At 37.8% G+C, this 18,263-nt stretch overlaps 3 protein-coding genes across 3 annotated transcripts in view; 2 read left to right on the plus strand and 1 right to left on the minus strand.

Annotated features, from left to right (window-relative positions):
* The window catches only part of cnih3 (cornichon family AMPA receptor auxiliary protein 3), a 43,788-nt gene extending 37,236 nt beyond the window's left edge, over nt 1-6,552 (minus strand). Inside the window, exon 1 of the mRNA XM_077220201.1 lies at nt 6,021-6,552. Coding sequence (XP_077076316.1) covers nt 6,021-6,098 — 78 coding nt within the window. The 5' untranslated portion in view covers nt 6,099-6,552. The remainder of the gene's footprint in view (nt 1-6,020) is intronic.
* Nucleotides 6,553-7,612: 1,060 nt separating this feature from the next.
* Nucleotides 7,613-9,466, plus strand: LOC143728946 (spermatogenesis-associated serine-rich protein 1-like). Its single transcript, XM_077219883.1, has 5 exons — nt 7,613-7,704; nt 8,199-8,321; nt 8,658-8,782; nt 8,971-9,138; nt 9,357-9,466. Exons 1-5 carry the CDS (start codon nt 7,694-7,696, stop codon nt 9,464-9,466), a joined length of 537 nt encoding a protein of 178 aa, XP_077075998.1. The 5' UTR covers nt 7,613-7,693.
* Nucleotides 9,467-14,296: 4,830 nt separating this feature from the next.
* Nucleotides 14,297-17,789, plus strand: LOC143729036 (spermatogenesis-associated serine-rich protein 1-like). Its single transcript, XM_077220035.1, has 7 exons — nt 14,297-14,414; nt 14,909-15,031; nt 15,368-15,492; nt 15,681-15,848; nt 16,067-16,172; nt 16,981-17,043; nt 17,444-17,789. Exons 1-7 carry the CDS (start codon nt 14,404-14,406, stop codon nt 17,580-17,582), a joined length of 735 nt encoding a protein of 244 aa, XP_077076150.1. The 5' UTR covers nt 14,297-14,403; the 3' UTR covers nt 17,583-17,789.
* The last annotated feature ends 474 nt before the right edge of the window (nt 17,790-18,263 follow it).

Consider the following 18,263-nt stretch of genomic DNA (forward strand, 5'->3'; position numbering starts at 1 on the left):
CTCTCATATTTATCCATGATTATAACACAATGTGCTGCGGTCAGTAAAATGGAATCAGGCTGTGAGAAATGATAGATTATTGCTGGAATGCCTGCTATATTCTCTACAAATGTTATCATGCTTGACCTCATCCATCACCTCATTCTCTAACACTGACCCCATACCCATTATTTCCAGAATTGTGTTAGTATTAACTTTACAAATCCTCTTAGTGGTATTACCCATGGTTTGGGGTTAGAGACCTTCCGTAATACTAACTCACGTAAGCTACAGTAAATGACAAAACCAACATAGGCATATTGGAAATGTGCCTCACATATATTTAGCAAAACTCCAAAAGCATACCTATGTATAAAATTCACTGCAGATTTCAGGTAAAATTAGTGACAATAAAACACAAAAACCTTCTATTCCTTTTCACACAAATTATGATTACAGGGGCAGATCATCTATTAATAAACCCTTATTTTTGCGTGGTTCCTTGTACAACACAATCTTATGACCTCAAAACACTTTTACCATAGTGTATCTTTAACCACAGATTTGTAAACGAATACTATTTGATGTCTGCATCACATAACCATGTATGGCATTTCTGATGTAGTAAATTAGCTTGGTATCTTCCCTGGTACAGCGATAGAGAGCATTCAGGTACAAGCGATTCATACCATGAATCACAAGTCACAGTAAAAGAGCTCACAGGCTTGTAGAAGCAAGTTAAAATTGCATGGTTGCTTCAGAAAATGCGTTTTTATCGTACTTTTACTTTTGTTAACATAGGACATTAGAACATTAGGGTGCAGTTCACCTTGTAGCATAATAAAGGTGTCCTTCGATGTTGAACAAGAGCTTGTCATAGTAGTTTACAGGATTACTGAATTAAACTTGCCACAATTAGGACGACCACTATACATCTCAATAATACATTCAACCCTTCACAGATGAACGCACCACTGCACTCACAGATAATCTGTTAAATACTGTTCTAAACTGTGCATCTTTGGCAGGCGTTTTGTGGGCACTAATGTGTTGGTTTCCACTGGCTGTGAAAGTGTACTCGAAACATCTGCTGAGGGAGCTTTTGACTCTCTGAGTTAGTTAAGCTAATGTGGGGATCATTTCCCCTCAGATGTAGAATAACACACAAGGGGAAATATGCAGATCAGGATTCCCTTTAGACGGTTAAACAGGATTTCTTTGAAAAGGACAAAGGCTCCTAATCTTAGTTGAGATAACGAAAGATAGACTTAGCTGTGTTTGAAAAAGATGCATTTATTAGGCAATTCTGATTGGTGCCACTAGTGATTTTTGTGACATTTTCAAAATGAAATGTGCAGTGAGTGGGGCTAAAAAAGAGTGTTAAAGGTGCGTTCACACCGCCGCCGACTTGAGCTTCCAAAGCGGCCGGAAGTCATTCATTTTCAATGGAAGCTGGCTTCTCTCAGCTGCAAGGAGCGTCAAATCCCTCGGCGTCGCGTTTTGGGCGTTTTGAGCGTTTTGAGCGTCAATCAGAAAGTTGAAAGAAGCTCAACTTTATGGTAATGAGCTATGACGCGGTTCAGCGGCAAGCAGCGGCAAAACGCCAGAAACCAATCAGAATAAAGACGTCCTTCACTCTGGCTGATTCCGGAGAAACATACGATGTGAACTTTCGTTCCTACCAAAACATTAGTTCCGAGAAAATGGAGGAGAAGCTGATAATCGCTGTTGCTGGGTTTCCTAACATATATGATTTGACGTTGTTTGCTTACAGGGACCAGTTACAAAAGAACGAGGCATGGGAATGCAATTCATTTGCTCACGGTGACAAAGATTTGACCAATTGCACTAATGCAAATAATAGCCTAATGCAAATAATAATAATAATAATAGCTAATTATTATTTTTTTCCCCGACCAAAAGTGACCAAAACAGTTATAAAAATGCTGTCATTATAAAAGGTTTCTTCAATGTATTGCTTGTTTTTTTCTGTTTATTACATTTCATGTTGTGACACTTCTCTTCTCCCTGCTACGTCAGAGCATCCAAAGCGTCAACGAGCTTCCCCGTGCTTTTTGACAAGCGTCCTTGACAGAGCGGCCAGAGCTTCTTTGACGCTCAAGTCGGCGGCGGTGTGAACGTACAGTAAGTTTTACTAGAAGAGTAGATAGGGATGGGCAAAGTCCTGGAGAGTTTAGCTCCAATCAAACACACCTGAATAAACTAATCAATAACCCCTTTCAGGAAACGCTTCATTTTACAGTACAGTACTTACAGTGTACTTACCTATAAAGTACTGGGTAATATAAGGTAAGTACATGGGTTAAGGGTAGGTTTAGGGGTAGGTTCAGGGTTAGTACCTAGTTATTACCCAGTTATTGTAATTACTATAATAAGTACATAGAATGCACATGGGAAACAGGACTGTAAAATGAAGCGTTACCCCCTTTCACACATTCAGTCTTTACTGGTAAATTAACGGTAAATTATCATGTGTGGATAGGACCTTTTCAAAAATACCGGTAGGCCTATATCAGTTTTGACAATTTACCAGTAAGAGAATTAACATTAATATTACCAGTCAATTACATGTATGATGCGCCGTGTGAATGCAGAATGAAGATTATCGATATGAGCAGGTACGAGCCAGAACACGCTGGTGTAAGAAGGTTTCTTTGGGCCAGCTTTTGGGCCAGCTCTTTCAACGTGTCGCGCTCGAGACCCAGCCTTCTTTTCCATTCATCAGCATTGCGGCTCTGCAGTTGGATAACTACTATTATGCGCGTCCCGTGTTTTTAAAAACAAAAACATGTTCTGTTTGATCATCTCTTATGCCTGTCAATCAGAAGTAAAAAAAAAATTGTCAAATTGAACAGACAGTGAAACTAAAACATTCTCCTCAGGCGGGCGAATAAAGACAACAGCGCAGCGTTTAAAGATCATTTCCAATGACTGACTTCACAGAATTTACTGGTATTTTGGTGCTAATGTGTGAATAGTCTCTACCGGTAAAAACCTAGAATGCCGTTGCTTGTGTGAACAGCATATTTGTGTATTTAACGGTAAAGTCATTCTGATAATTTTACAGTAATTTACTGTGATTGCTGTGTGAAAAGGACTAATGTCTTCAGGATTAGTAAGGCTACAGGCAGGTGAGTTTTTTTATCAGGGTTGGAGTTAAACTCAACAGGACAGCGGCAATCCAGAACTGATGTTGCCTATCCATCCCTGAATTCTTGTGGTCTTTTAACCACACACCTTGGCTGAATCCAAAATCGCTCCCTATACCCTCAAATAGGGCATTATTTGAAGGGACAGCCATTTGTAGTGCTGTCCGAAACCATAGTGGATGTTATCGAGTGCACTCATTCTATCCCACATTGCACCGCAATAAGGAGTGTACAGCCGATGTTTCATTCACTCCTTCAAGTGAACTGTATTAGTGGACCGTGGCGAGCAGGACGAGGCCGAGGGCCGTGAGAGCGGCACGAGGCCGGTGGCGTGATTACTGATGAGCGCCATCTTCGCGACGCACCGGTCTCGTATCTCTCACGGAGGAGCGGAAGCATAAAAGGAGGAGCGACGACAGTGGAGATGGAGAGAGGAACAGGCCTGAACTGGTGTTTTGTTTGTTTTGTTATGTGTGTGATATGTGATTTGTTAAATGTGACAGCAGTCGTCAGTGAGGGGCTGCTGTCTTTTACTTTCATTTTGTATTTGTTTTATTTTTGATATTAAAGTTTGTTGAACGTTCGCCGGTTCCCGCCTCCTTCTTCCCGTAACATCTAACCTCGTTACACGGACTAACATAGGGAATAGTGATTGAGGCCAGGGTTTAGGGGGCAATTTCAGATTCAGCCCTTCTTTATCTTGTCAGACAACCTGAAGTCACCGAACGCAAAAACATTGCTATATCCAATTTGATTGGATATCATTTCTCTAATAGTTAGGTTGGCCCCATTAACTCCTGCTTGTAACTACACCATTTTGGGGACAAAGAGCCTCTCACAACAGTAGTCATGTACACACTACTGTTCAAAGGTTTGGGGACGTTCAAAAGTTTTTAAGAGACATTTCTTATGGTCATCAAGGCTGCATTCATTTGAATAAATACAGTAAAAACAATATTTTGAATATGATTACAATTTAAAATAACTTTTTTCTGTTTTAATATATTTTCTGTTTAATATTTTAAATAATTCCTGTGGTGGAAAAGCTAAATTTCAGCAGTCATTAATCCAGTCTTCAGTGTCACATGATCCTTCACAAATCATTATATTATGCTGATTGTTATGAAACATTTCTTATTATCAATATTGCTGCCTAATATTTTTGTGGGAAACATGATTCCCTTTTTAAAATCCTTTGATTAATACAAAGTTCAAAAGAACAGTATTTATTTGAAATAGAAATGTATTGAAACATTATAATTAAATTAAATTAAATTCACATTTATTTGTATAGTGCTTTTAACAATACACATTGTTTCAAAGCAGCTTTACAGAAAATCCATGATATAAATGTCTTTAATGTCACAATGTATTAATGCATTAATTCCTTTACAATTTTTTTTTACTGACCCTAAACTTTTGAACAATAGGGCAATCCAACCAAATAAAACTTTTTGCACGCAATAAATAAATCACAAATAATAGTAGATGTATTGCCAGTGCCTTTGAGGCGTGAAATGTACTTTCATAGGCTATTGTGCCTGTCTGCTTCTTTTCACACTACAGCTCAAGATAGTCTCTTGGGTTTGTTTGTGTTTGTGTGTTGCCATCAGCCATTAAGAATTGATAAATGTATGTATAAATAAGAATGTATGTGTATTATATATAAAAAAAAAAAACATAACTTACAACACCTTCAGGATGTTGGCTGAGAGACCAACTAACGTTCATCGGTCCAGTTGCAACAAACCCCTTAAACTAGAATACCCTTAGGTATGATAAGGTTTTCTTAACTTATTGTGTTTGCTGCTACCATAGCCAGGAAGCAAACAATCATGACTTTATGATAACAGGTTCTTTTTAGATCAGGAGCTGCTCTCTTTGCTGTCTGGTTAACATCCTCCATTCAAACATGGCTTAAAAGAATATGCATGATTCAGTGCATTCAACACAAAAACTGCATCAAAACAAACTGTGCTCTATACTGAACACCAATAATCAGAACCTAAAGTGTAAAACGAATTCATTTTGCAGATGTGAAAGGGGATCGACGTGTCAGGATTTTCCCATTGAGAGCAGATCAAAAAGATTAAAAAGCTGAAACTGCTGACGACGGCATTCCTGCCTTCCTCATGCAATAACTGGCAAATAAAAGGAACTTCTTTTAGGAATATTGGAAATAGATTGAGTTTAATGATGTCTGACTAAAAGGTCTGAGTCAAATGTAATGTGCTCATAATTACCCCTTATTTAACCCTTGGGGCTATAATGTCTGTTGCTATGCAAAAGCAAGCCTAGGGCAAACGACTGTGCTGACCCAAATCTAGAGCAGTCGTGCGGTGCTACGAATGTGAGCGAGTGCTTTGATGCAGTTTTCCTCAAGAAAAAAAAAAGTGTTACACCTTGCATAAAGTGTACAGACATAAAGGACAGTGCAACATCAAAACAGGTCAGGCACAAACTGCTGGCTTGCACGGTTGAGGGGGTTTAACACAGGTATGCAGCTCCTGAAATGTAATCTGTATGGATAAAAAGGATATGAAACAACCTATAAAGGTGCTTTGGTCATTGGAGCGGTGGGAATACCCACGAAAGGTGTGCAAAAGACTTCCCAGACACAAGCTGCTGCCACCAAGCCAGGATGTGCGCCAATGTTGTCACCCAAATCTGAAATCCCCAATCAATGTACACCCGAATGATCACTTAGTTTGGAGATGTAAGAAATGTCGGAGACATTCATAATGCCAAGGATGCTTTGATCAGGTGAGGGACAGTTTTGTCTGATGCATCAGCAACCCCTGCTCTAACACATGCATGCCATCCTGCAGCAATATATTTTCCACAAAGCACGTCAAAGATGCAAACACTTACATGCCAGATCGCGAAGAAGATGAGAGAAGCACAGAGGACAAGAGAAAGCATATAGCAAAAGGCAGCGAAAGTGAACATAATTGAGAGGAAACTGGAAGGAAAATCTCCCGGACAGAAGACGGTGCTCAGCGCCAAACTGGACTGAATGAATGGAAGCAGTTACGGGGCACGCGAGAGGGAGAGCATCATGTTCTTCATCAAAATATTTGCAACAATGTGTTGCAAACCTCGGCTACAGTTCACTGCGATCGCTTTGCCATATTCACGAATGAATAACAATAATTACAAAAAGTCCAGTGGTGCGTCGATATTGCGCGAGTTGCAGCAGTATAGCAAAGTCCCTGCGAGATCAAGGCATTTGTGGACGGTAAAGCAAATTGTGCTTTAATATTTTCCCATTTGGTGTCGTCGGCAGTGATAGTCCGTTAAAGATGGAGATTTTGTGCGGTGAGGACTTGGGAAATGCAGAAATTTGAGTTAATGCACTACACACGATCCTGGCGATCAGTTCACCTTCCTACACTGAAGGCGCAAGAATATGCTGGCTAACAGGTGGATTTAAAGATCTCTCTCTCTCTCTCTCTCTCTCTCTCTCTCTCTCTCTCTCTCTCTCTCTCTCTCTCTCTCTCTCTCTCTCATAATCGTACACTGGGTCAAAAGCATGTCCCACGCCTACTTTAAATAACCACATTTACACTTTGAAATTAAGATTAAATTAAATACAATGTAGCCTCCCATTACATTCCATCACAATTATGGCATTATCAATCACTAAACCGCCTAAAACCAGCTGTCACGCCATAACTTATGTAGGCTACTGTAGGCTCCTTCATATAGCCTAGATTGAAATATAGGCGATATATTGTAGCTTTTAATGAATCACAAAGTTATACCCTGACAGAAGATGTTCATTTTAAAAATATTCCTCGTTTATAAGGTTTCTCTGCTATAAATAACACCGTTAGATATTTATAAAACGAGTTAATATCAAAGTCAGTCCACATCCTGACACATGACAGTCCATTTTCCATATTTCATCGCCATTGAGAAGCTTAGGATAATTATATTTTATACATAAACTTTCCCCACCGATTTGCCTGTTATTTTCCATTACCCTACTCAAGAACCAGTGCATAGGCCTACTAAAGTGACTCATCAGTCATTTTCATTATTAGTCTACTTTCCTTAAAAAAACTAATAGGCTAAAAAATATATATAATATACATTTAGCATTTTTTGACATATATTATAAATATATATTTTTTTCTATTTTAGCAGAGGATTTAACATATATTGTAGGCTATTCAGTAGCCTAACTACCACAATATCAATTATTTTCTTGCGCCATCTTGCGTTTCGACACGATAAAGTCAGAAAAATTCAAATTCTGACTTTAAATTTTCTGATGTAACAAAACAAATCGATCGACAGAATTAACATAATAACAGTAATATATATATATTTATTAATAAATAATGTATATCAGTAAGTAAGTGAATAACTGAACAGATAAATACACGATCGATAGTGCATTTGTACAAACCCGGTAAACTGGAATTGCTAGTTTTGTTTTTATGTTCTCCGGGCAACGGATTATTAGAGTTGTTTAATCCACAGCCTTCAATCCTCGATACAAAGTTCCTCTCTCCATATAAACGGAACATTTGCATATAATGGACAGGAGGTAAGGTATCCAGAAGTAATAGGCTATAATATTGGTCAATTTATTTAGCTTACAAAATATTTATACTAGGCTATTTGTCGCTTTGAGGTGGGCGCAAGTGAGAGAAAGTATTTTTAAAATGATTCTCATTGCAACATTTTGCTCACAATAACAGGAAGTAACGCTTAACTTCAGTGAACTATTTTTCCTCATTAAAAAGTTTTACCTAAAGAAGATGTAGGCTACAGATGAAGACTCCATATCCAGTCTTATAGCTGATGTACAAAGAGCAGGTCTCCATGGTGGCTGACATGTTAAAATCACATGACTAATTTGTTTATGTAAATCTGTGTAAATAATTAATTAGGCTGCTGTAACTGGCACAATTTCTGTGTAAAATCTAGTGTATTTTTAAATAAACACTTTTTAATTACAACACAAACATAAGTTCAAAAAGTAGGCCTACCGCATAACAGGTGATTATTTTTGTGATTTTTTTGTCTTGTCACTTACAGTGAAATGTCACAGTCATACACGGATATGAAGAAACAAACCGACGTCGGTGACTCATTCTGGAGTTTTGGAAAAGAGCAGGACTTCAAGCCTCACATTAGACACGTTGAGCCTGTTCTTACTGAGTATTTCATACATCAATTTCTTTCCCATAAAGTATTAAAGTGGATTTAACTACAGCTGAAGTTTTGAATGACACCTTTTTCGGTTTTCCCCTTAGTAGCTATAAGCAGTGGATGCAACTGTTTTATTGTATAATCTGAATTGTAATTGAACTGAATTTTTGACTGGGACACACAAGAGTCTCTTGGTTACAGCTAATTGGGATTCACTTGTGATCTGGCTTTGGCTATTGTCAGTAGTTCAAATGTTCAAGTCAAACAGAATGTCTATATGTATCCTATTCATATGCTTAGGTGTTTTTATTCTACACTACATTAATGTGATGCCAATGGTTTTAGATGCGATCTTGACTGGAAATCCAATTTGCGCTGGATACCCGAGCCTCGATACAGTGATGCCCCATTTCCACACATCAAAGATATAAAGTTTCCTGATGAAAGGAAACTGATGAGATCCTTCCCACGTGAGTTAGGCTTTGATCAGCAGAAATCTGTTCAAGTTAATAAAAGGATCTCAAATGGTGGCAGTTGTACATGGAAACTTTCCTATGTTTTCATTAGAGTAATCTGTAGCTGGAACATCTAAGACACTTTTACTTCTTTCTTTGGAATTTGTTGTTAGATTATCTTATTTATCGGCATGTCTATTTAGAGGCTAATATGATGTCAGAGTCCGAGTGGAGCTTTTATCCAAACTTTGGACAGCCCAAGACCTATCACACTGGAAAGAGATGTTATATGGATGGCATTAATCATACGAGAAGCATGAGATGCATTTCAGAAAATTCCCTGGAATCATCCATTGGGAGGAAAAAGCAGGGTAAGAGCAACATTATCAATGCTAATAATGTTAGTCACTGCTGCTGTCCCCAACCATTTATATAGAGAGATTGTATTTAGTAATGTGTACATCAGCGTGCCCCATGTTGATTTAGATCTTGGGTCATTTGTATTTATTTTTCTAATATACATAGTTTGAAACATTTGTAGCCCGAGAGACATTCAGAACTTTAATAAACCATCTCTTTTTTTTCACAGGCAAATGCAGCATCTACCCATTAACAAAGGTCAGGCCATTTCTAGTTCCTGAGTACAGCCCTGACTTTCACAAATATGAATCAACACTACGCAGGACCCCTTTTGGGTAAGGACCAACATGTTTTCTGTAGATGCAGAAAGATAGACCAAAAAGATGGGACGGTTGCCTTGTCTTCATGCAAATTAATGAACATTAAACAATTTCCACCTCCTGTGGGATATATCAATATCGGGCGAATAAAGACAACAGCGCAGCGTTTAAAGATAATTTCCAATGACTGACTTCACAGAATTTACTGGTATTTTGGTGCTAATGTGTGAATAGTCTCTACCGGTAAAAACCTAGAATGCCGTTGCTTGTGTGAACAGCATATTTGTGTATTTACCGGTAAAGTCATTCTGATAATTTTACAGTAATTTACTGTGATTGCTGTGTGAAAAGGACTAATGTCTTCAGGATTAGTAAGGTTACAGGCAGGTGAGTTTTTTTTATCAGGGTTGGAGTTAAACTCAACAGGACAGCGGCAATCCAGAACTGATGTTGCCTATCCATCCCTGAATTCTTCTGGTCTTTTAACCACACACCTTGGCTGAATCCAAAATCGCTCCCTATACCCTCAAATAGGGCATTATTTGAAGGGACAGCCATTTGTAGTGCTGTCCGAAACCATAGTGGATGTTATCGAGTGCACTCATTCTATCCCACATTGCACCGCAATAAGGAGTGTACAGCCGATGTTTCATTCACTCCTTCAAGTGAACTGTATTAGTGGACCGTGGCGAGCAGGACGAGGCCGAGGGCCGTGAGAGCGGCACGAGGCCGGTGGCGTGATTACTGATGAGCGCCATCTTCGCGACGCACCGGTCTCGTATCTCTCACGGAGGAGCGGAAGCATTAAAGGAGGAGCGACGACAGTGGAGATGGAGAGAGGAACAGGCCTGAACTGGTGTTTTGTTTGTTTTGTTATGTGTGATATGTGATTTGTTAAATGTGACAGCAGTCGTCAGTGAGGGGCTGCTGTCTTTTACTTTCATTTTGTATTTGATTTATTTTTGATATTAAAGTTTGTTGAACGTTCGCCGGTTCCCGCCTCCTTCTTCCCGTAACATCTAACCTCGTTACACGGACTAACATAGGGAATAGTGATTGAGGCCAGGGTTTAGGGGGCAATTTCAGATTCAGCCCTTCTTTATCTTGTCAGACAACCTGAAGTCACCGAACGCAAAAACATTGCTATATCCAATTTGATTGGATATAATTTCTCTAATAGCTAGGTTGGCCCCATTAACTCCTGCTTGTAACTACACCATTTTGGGGACAAAGAGCCTCTCACAACAGTAGTCATGTACACACTACTGTTCAAAGGTTTGGGGACGTTCAAAAGTTTTTAAGAGACATTTCTTATGGTCATCAAGGCTGCATTCATTTGAATAAATACAGTAAAAACAATATTTTGAATATGATTACAATTTAAAATAACTTTTTTCTGTTTTAATATATTTTCTGTTTAATATTTTAAATAATTCCTATGGTGGAAAAGCTAAATTTCAGCAGTCATTAATCCAGTCTTCAGTGTCACATGATCCTTCACAAATCATTATATTATGCTGATTGTTATGAAACATTTCTTATTATCAATATTGCTGCCTAATATTTTTGTGGGAAACATGATTCCCTTTTTAAAATCCTTTGATTAATACAAAGTTCAAAAGAACAGTATTTATTTGAAATAGAAATGTATTGAAACATTATAATTAAATTAAATTAAATTCACATTTATTTGTATAGTGCTTTTAACAATACACATTGTTTCAAAGCAGCTTTACAGAAAATCCATGATATAAATGTCTTTAATGTCACAATGTATTAATGCATTAATTCCTTTACAATTTTTTTTTTACTGACCCTAAACTTTTGAACAATAGGGCAATCCAACCAAATAAAACTTTTTGCACGCAATAAATAAATCACAAATAATAGTAGATGTATTGCCAGTGCCTTTGAGGCGTGAAATGTACTTTCATAGGCTATTGTGCCTGTCTGCTTCTTTTCACACTACAGCTCAAGATAGTCTCTTGGGTTTGTTTGTGTTTGTGTGTTGCCATCAGCCATTAAGAACTGATAAATGTATGTATAAATAAGAATGTATGTGTATTATATAAAAAAAAAAAAAACATAACTTACAACACCTTCAGGATGTTGGCTGAGAGACCAACTAACGTTCATCGGTCCAGTTGCAACAAACCCCTTAAACTAGAATACCCTTAGGTATGATAAGGTTTTCTTAACTTATTGTGTTTGCTGCTACCATAGCCAGGAAGCAAACAATCATGACTTTATGATAACAGGCTCTTTTTAGATCAGGAGCTGCTCTCTTTGCTGTCTGGGTAACATCCTCCATTCAAACATGGCTTAAAAGAATATGCATGATTCAGTGCATTCAACACAAAAACTGCATCAAAACAAACTGTGCTCTATACTGAACACCAATAATCAGAACCTAAAGTGTAAAACGAATTAATTTTGCAGATGTGAAAGGGGATCGACGTGTCAGGATTTTCCCATTGAGAGCAGATCAAAAAGATTAAAAAGCTGAAACTGCTGACGACGGCATTCCTGCCTTCCTCATGCAATAACTGGCAAATAAAAGGAACTTCTTTTAGGAATATTGGAAATAGATTGAGTTTAATGATGTCTGACTAAAAGGTCTGAGTCAAATGTAATGTGCTCATAATTACCCCTTATTTAACCCTTGGGGCTATAATGTCTGTTGCTATGCAAAAGCAAGCCTAGGGCAAACGACTGTGCTGACCCAAATCTAGAGCAGTCGTGCGGTGCTACGAATGTGAGCGAGTGCTTTGATGCAGTTTTCCTCAAGAAAAAAAAAAGTGTTACACCTTGCATAAAGTGCACAGACATAAAGGACAGTGCAACATCAAAACAGGTCAGGCACAAACTGCTGGCTTGCACGGTTGAGGGGGTTTAACACAGGTATGCAGCTCCTGAAATGTAATCTGTATGGATAAAAAGGATATGAAACAACCTATAAAGGTGCTTTGGTCATTGGAGCGGTGGGAATACCCACGAAAGGTGTGCAAAAGACTTCCCAGACACAAGCTGCTGCCACCAAGCCAGGATGTGCGCCAATGTTGTCACCCAAATCTGAAATCCCCAATCAATGTACACCCGAATGATCACTTAGTTTGGAGATGTAAGAAATGTCGGAGACATTCATAATGCCAAGGATGCTTTGATCAGGTGAGGGACAGTTTTGTCTGATGCATCAGCAACCCCTGCTCTAACACATGCATGCCATCCTGCAGCAATATATTTTCCACAAAGCACGTCAAAGATGCAAACACTTACATGCCAGATCGCGAAGAAGATGAGAGAAGCACAGAGGACAAGAGAAAGCATATAGCAAAAGGCAGCGAAAGTGAACATAATTGAGAGGAAACTGGAAGGAAAATCTCCCGGACAGAAGACGGTGCTCAGCGCCAAACTGGACTGAATGAATGGAAGCAGTTACGGGGCACGCGAGAGGGAGAGCATCATGTTCTTCATCAAAATATTTGCAACAATGTGTTGCAAACCTCGGCTACAGTTCACTGCGATCGCTTTGCCATATTCACGAATGAATAACAATAATTACAAAAAGTCCAGTGGTGCGTCGATATTGCGCGAGTTGCAGCAGTATAGCAAAGTCCCTGCGAGATCAAGGCATTTGTGGACGGTAAAGCAAATTGTGCTTTAATATTTTCCCATTTGGTGTCGTCGGCAGTGATAGTCCGTTAAAGATGGAGATTTTGTGCGGTGAGGACTTGGGAAATGCAGAAATTTGAGTTAATGCACTACACACGATCCTGGCGATCAGTTCACCTTCCTACACTGAAGGCGCAAGAATATGCTGGCTAACAGGTGGATTTAAAGATCTCTCTCTCTCTCTCTCTCTCTCTCTCTCTCTCTCTCTCTCTCTCTCTCTCTCTCTCTCTCTCTCTCTCTCTCATAATCGTACACTGGGTCAAAAGCATGTCCCACGCCTACTTTAAATAACCACATTTACACTTTGAAATTAAGATTAAATTAAATACAATGTAGCCTCCCATTACATTCCATCACAATTATGGCATTATCAATCACTAAACCGCCTAAAACCAGCTGTCACGCCATAACTTATGTAGGCTACTGTAGGCTCCTTCATATAGCCTAGATTGAAATATAGGCGATATATTGTAGCTTTTAATGAATCACAAAGTTATACCCTGACAGAAGATGTTCATTTTAAAAATATTCCTCGTTTATAAGGTTTCTCTGCTATAAATAACACCGTTAGATATTTATAAAACGAGTTAATATCAAAGTCAGTCCACATCCTGACACATGACAGTCCATTTTCCATATTTCATCGCCATTGAGAAGCTTAGGATAATTATATTTTATACATAAACTTTCCCCACCGATTTGCCTGTTATTTTCCATTACCCTACTCAAGAACCAGTGCATAGGCCTACTAAAGTGACTCATCAGTCATTTTCATTATTAGTCTACTTTCCTTAAAAAAACTAATAGGCTAAAAAATATATATAATATACATTTAGCATTTTTTGACATATATTATAAATATATATTTTTTTCTATTTTAGCAGAGGATTTAACATATATTGTAGGCTATTCAGTAGCCTAACTACCACAATATCAATTATTTTCTTGCGCCATCTTGCGTTTCGACACGATAAAGTCAGAAAAATTCAAATTCTGACTTTAAATGTTCTGATGTAACAAAACAAATCGATCGACAGAATTAACATAATAACAGTAATATATATATATTTATTAATAAATAATGTATACCAGTAAGTAATGTATATCAATAACTGAACAGATAAATACACGATCGATAGTGCATTTGTACAAACCCGGTAAACTGGAATTGCTAGTTTTGTTTTTATGTTCTCCGGGCAACGGATTATTAGAGTTGTTTAATCCACAGCCTTCAATCCTCGATACAAAGTTCCTCTCTCCATATAAACGGAACATTTGCATATAATGGACAGGAGGTAAGGTATCCAGAAGTAATAGGCTATAATATTGGTCAATTTATTTAGCTTACAAAATATTTATACTAGGCTATTTGTCGCTTTGAGGTGGGCGCAAGTGAGAGAAAGTATTTTTAAAATGATTCTCATTGCAACATTTTGCTCACAATAACAGGAAGTAACGCTTAACTTCAGTGAACTATTTTTCCTCATTAAAAAGTTTTACCTAAAGAAGATGTAGGCTACAGATGAAGACTCCATATCCAGTCTTATAGCTGATGTACAAAGAGCAGGTCTCCATGGTGGCTGACATGTTAAAATCACATGACTAATTTGTTTATGTAAATCTGTGTAAATAATTAATTAGGCTGCTGTAACTGGCACAATTTCTGTGTAAAATCTAGTGTATTTTTAAATAAACACTTTTTAATTACAACACAAACATAAGTTCAAAAAGTAGGCCTACCGCATAACAGGTGATTATTTTTGTGATTTTTTTGTCTTGTCACTTACAGTGAAATGTCACAGTCATACACGGATATGAAGAAACAAACCGACGTCGGTGACTCATTCTGGAGTTTTGGAAAAGAGCAGGACTTCAAGCCTCACATTAGACACGTTGAGCCTGTTCTTACTGAGTATTTCATACATCAATTTCTTTCCCATAAAGTATTAAAGTGGATTTAACTACAGCTGAAGTTTTGAATGACACCTTTTTCGGTTTTCCCCTTAGTAGCTATAAGCAGTGGATGCAACTGTTTTATTGTATAATCTGAATTGTAATTGAACTGAATTTTTGACTGGGACACACAAGAGTCTCTTGGTTACAGCTAATTGGGATTCACTTGTGATCTGGCTTTGGCTATTGTCAGTAGTTCAAATGTTCAAGTCAAACAGAATGTCTATATGTATCCTATTCATATGCTTAGGTGTTTTTATTCTACACTACATTAATGTGATGCCAATGGTTTTAGATGCGATCTTGACTGGAAATCCAATTTGCGCTGGATACCCGAGCCTCGATACAGTGATGCCCCATTTCCACACATCAAAGATATAAAGTTTCCTGATGAAAGGAAACTGATGAGATCCTTCCCACGTGAGTTAGGCTTTGATCAGCAGAAATCTGTTCAAGTTAATAAAAGGATCTCAAATGGTGGCAGTTGTACATGGAAACTTTCCTATGTTTTCATTAGAGTAATCTGTAGCTGGAACATCTAAGACACTTTTACTTCTTTCTTTGGAATTTGTTGTTAGATTATCTTATTTATCGGCATGTCTATTTAGAGGCTAATATGATGTCAGAGTCCGAGTGGAGCTTTTATCCAAACTTTGGACAGCCCAAGACCTATCACACTGGAAAGAGATGTTATATGGATGGCATTAATCATACGAGAAGCATGAGATGCATTTCAGAAAATTCCCTGGAATCATCCATTGGGAGGAAAAAGCAGGGTAAGAGCAACATTATCAATGCTAATAATGTTAGTCACTGCTGCTGTCCCCAACCATTTATATAGAGAGATTGTATTTAGTAATGTGTACATCAGCGTGCCCCATGTTGATTTAGATCTTGGGTCATTTGTATTTATTTTTCTAATATACATAGTTTGAAACATTTGTAGCCCGAGAGACATTCAGAACTTTAATAAACCATCTCTTTTTTTTCACAGGCAAATGCAGCATCTACCCATTAACAAAGGTCAGGCCATTTCTAGTTCCTGAGTACAGCCCTGACTTTCACAAATATGAATCAACACTACGCAGGACCCCTTTTGGGTAAGGACCAACATGTTTTCTGTAGATGCAGAAAGATAGACCAAAAAGATGGGACGGTTGCCTTGTCTTCATGCAAATTAATGAACATTAAACAATTTCCACCTCCTGTGGGATATATCAACATCTCAAAGTTCCACACTAAACTGAACAGATACACACCCTACAATTTGGACTCTCACTTGTGCACATATACCATCCAGCACACTAGGCAATTGGAACATACCCAAAGACAAGGGTTGCATCAGAAATCGCATATTTCCCTATAGTAGGTTGAAAAACAGTGTGTGACAAAATAAGTATGTCTGAATTTACAGTACTCATAAAAGAGTACTCAAAAAGTACTCGGATGACCTACTACTTCCAGCAGGATTGTAAAGTGTGCATACCATGGACACTTTACATCCCATGAGGCCACTGGAGAGGTTTTATGAATGGCAGTGAAGCGACGCAATTGACGCTGGTAGATCATATGATAATGACAACATGGCGAAGATAGTACATCTGGATTACATTCATAATACACACATTCATACTATATAGAACATACTTTTTTAGAAGTCGTGAAGTAATTACTTATTCAAAATAAGTACCCACTTGAGAGAGTATGCGATTTCGGACGTAGCCAAGGGCTATAAATATACAAGGACCTAATGATTTAACAAGGATAATTAACAAGAAACATCTGGAAGACAAGAGCAAAGGGACAAAACTTCATAGTAGTACAGGCATAGAGCATAACCTCATAAAAAAGGAAACACCAGTTAAATGAGTAAATCTATCTTACATGTTTATTTATATATTACTCCAGGTCTGGGTCTTTTGCCACATTCAAATCATTTTTTCACCTAAAGCCCCCACCAAAAGATTTCAGGTGGGTAAAACAAATCATCACACAACTGATGTGTGAGTTGATGAATATTTCTATGAATAAAAACTTACATTCAATCTGTTCATCATACAAAGCGATTGTGTCTCTGTAGAAAATTTGGACTAAACCCCTCAATTCATATGGAATAGTTATACGATCTCTTTATGAACTTTTTGAAGTGTCAAAAAGTAGTTTTTGTAGTTTGTGTTTGGTAGTTGTGTTTGGTAGGTGCGTAACTGTCTATAGAGGGACAAAATAGCTCTCAGATTTAATCAAAAAATCTTCATTTGTGTTGCAAAGATGAACAAAATTACAGGTTTTGAAGGATATGAGGGTGAGTAAATGATGACAGAATTAAAATTTTGTGTAAACTAACCCTTTAAGTTGCTGTATATATTTACAGTCCACCGTATGCAGAGAAACATAAAAGTCGTCAGCGAGAGGAGGATATTCTTGAAGTCCAGAGTTTGAGCAGCTGGAGGCCAGCACCAGACATCTATGACAGGACAGTTTTGCAGGACACCTCATTCGAAAGGTGTTGAAATCATGCTTACATTTTTTTAGAACAAATCAAATGCATTTTCTTTCCTTTAAAACCACCTCATGGCTTTCCATTGAGACATGGTTTAGCACCAGCTTCACATTGGAAAGGACTGAAGCATTATTTGCCTTAGGGGCCTATCAAATAGATTTTCCTTAATTCCCTGATAAAAGAAATAAGATCTTGTCCCAGAATTTAATCGCAGAATAAAATAGGGAGCAGTAGTTGTGTTGGCAAGTAGTTTGTTAATACTGTAAAAGATAAACAGAACTTTCTGGTTTTAGGAGAATCAGAATTGAGTATATGTATCTTTAATAATCAGAATGATATTATAAGCGAACATTTTATTGCAGTCCATTTTTTGCACTGAACCATATTTTACAGTGGGTGTATTTTCTTTTGTAATAATGTTTTTATCTGTATAGTGTTTGTTATTCATAAGACCCACGAGCTTATCAACACTGCACAGCCTGTATGTTGTCATTGTTGTGCAGCAATACTGTCTCTGACCTCACACAGCACATTTTGATAATATATTTATTATCCTTGACTTGCATCACAGTTATGCAGTAGAGTTAGATGATATCATTTCAGTCTGATAATACTATAAAATTTCCATAAAATCTACCCAGAGGGTAATACCAGCCCACAGTGTCATTCATATTTATATAGACCACAGATT

The sequence above is a fragment of the Siphateles boraxobius genome, unplaced genomic scaffold (assembly GCF_051911475.1).
Source record: "Siphateles boraxobius isolate OS27281-9 unplaced genomic scaffold, OSU_SipBor_1 8, whole genome shotgun sequence".
In the NCBI taxonomy this organism is placed as follows: domain Eukaryota; kingdom Metazoa; phylum Chordata; class Actinopteri; order Cypriniformes; family Leuciscidae; genus Siphateles; species Siphateles boraxobius.

Excerpts from the sequence above, each read along its gene's own strand:
- LOC143729036 (XM_077220035.1), top strand. Across the intron at positions 15,032-15,367 it reads GTTGAGCCTGTTCTTACTGA|ATGCGATCTTGACTGGAAAT; the intron begins GTATTTCATACA and ends CAATGGTTTTAG. Across the intron at positions 15,493-15,680 it reads ACTGATGAGATCCTTCCCAC|AGGCTAATATGATGTCAGAG; the intron begins GTGAGTTAGGCT and ends ATGTCTATTTAG.
- LOC143728946 (XM_077219883.1), top strand. Across the intron at positions 8,322-8,657 it reads GTTGAGCCTGTTCTTACTGA|ATGCGATCTTGACTGGAAAT; the intron begins GTATTTCATACA and ends CAATGGTTTTAG. Across the intron at positions 8,783-8,970 it reads ACTGATGAGATCCTTCCCAC|AGGCTAATATGATGTCAGAG; the intron begins GTGAGTTAGGCT and ends ATGTCTATTTAG.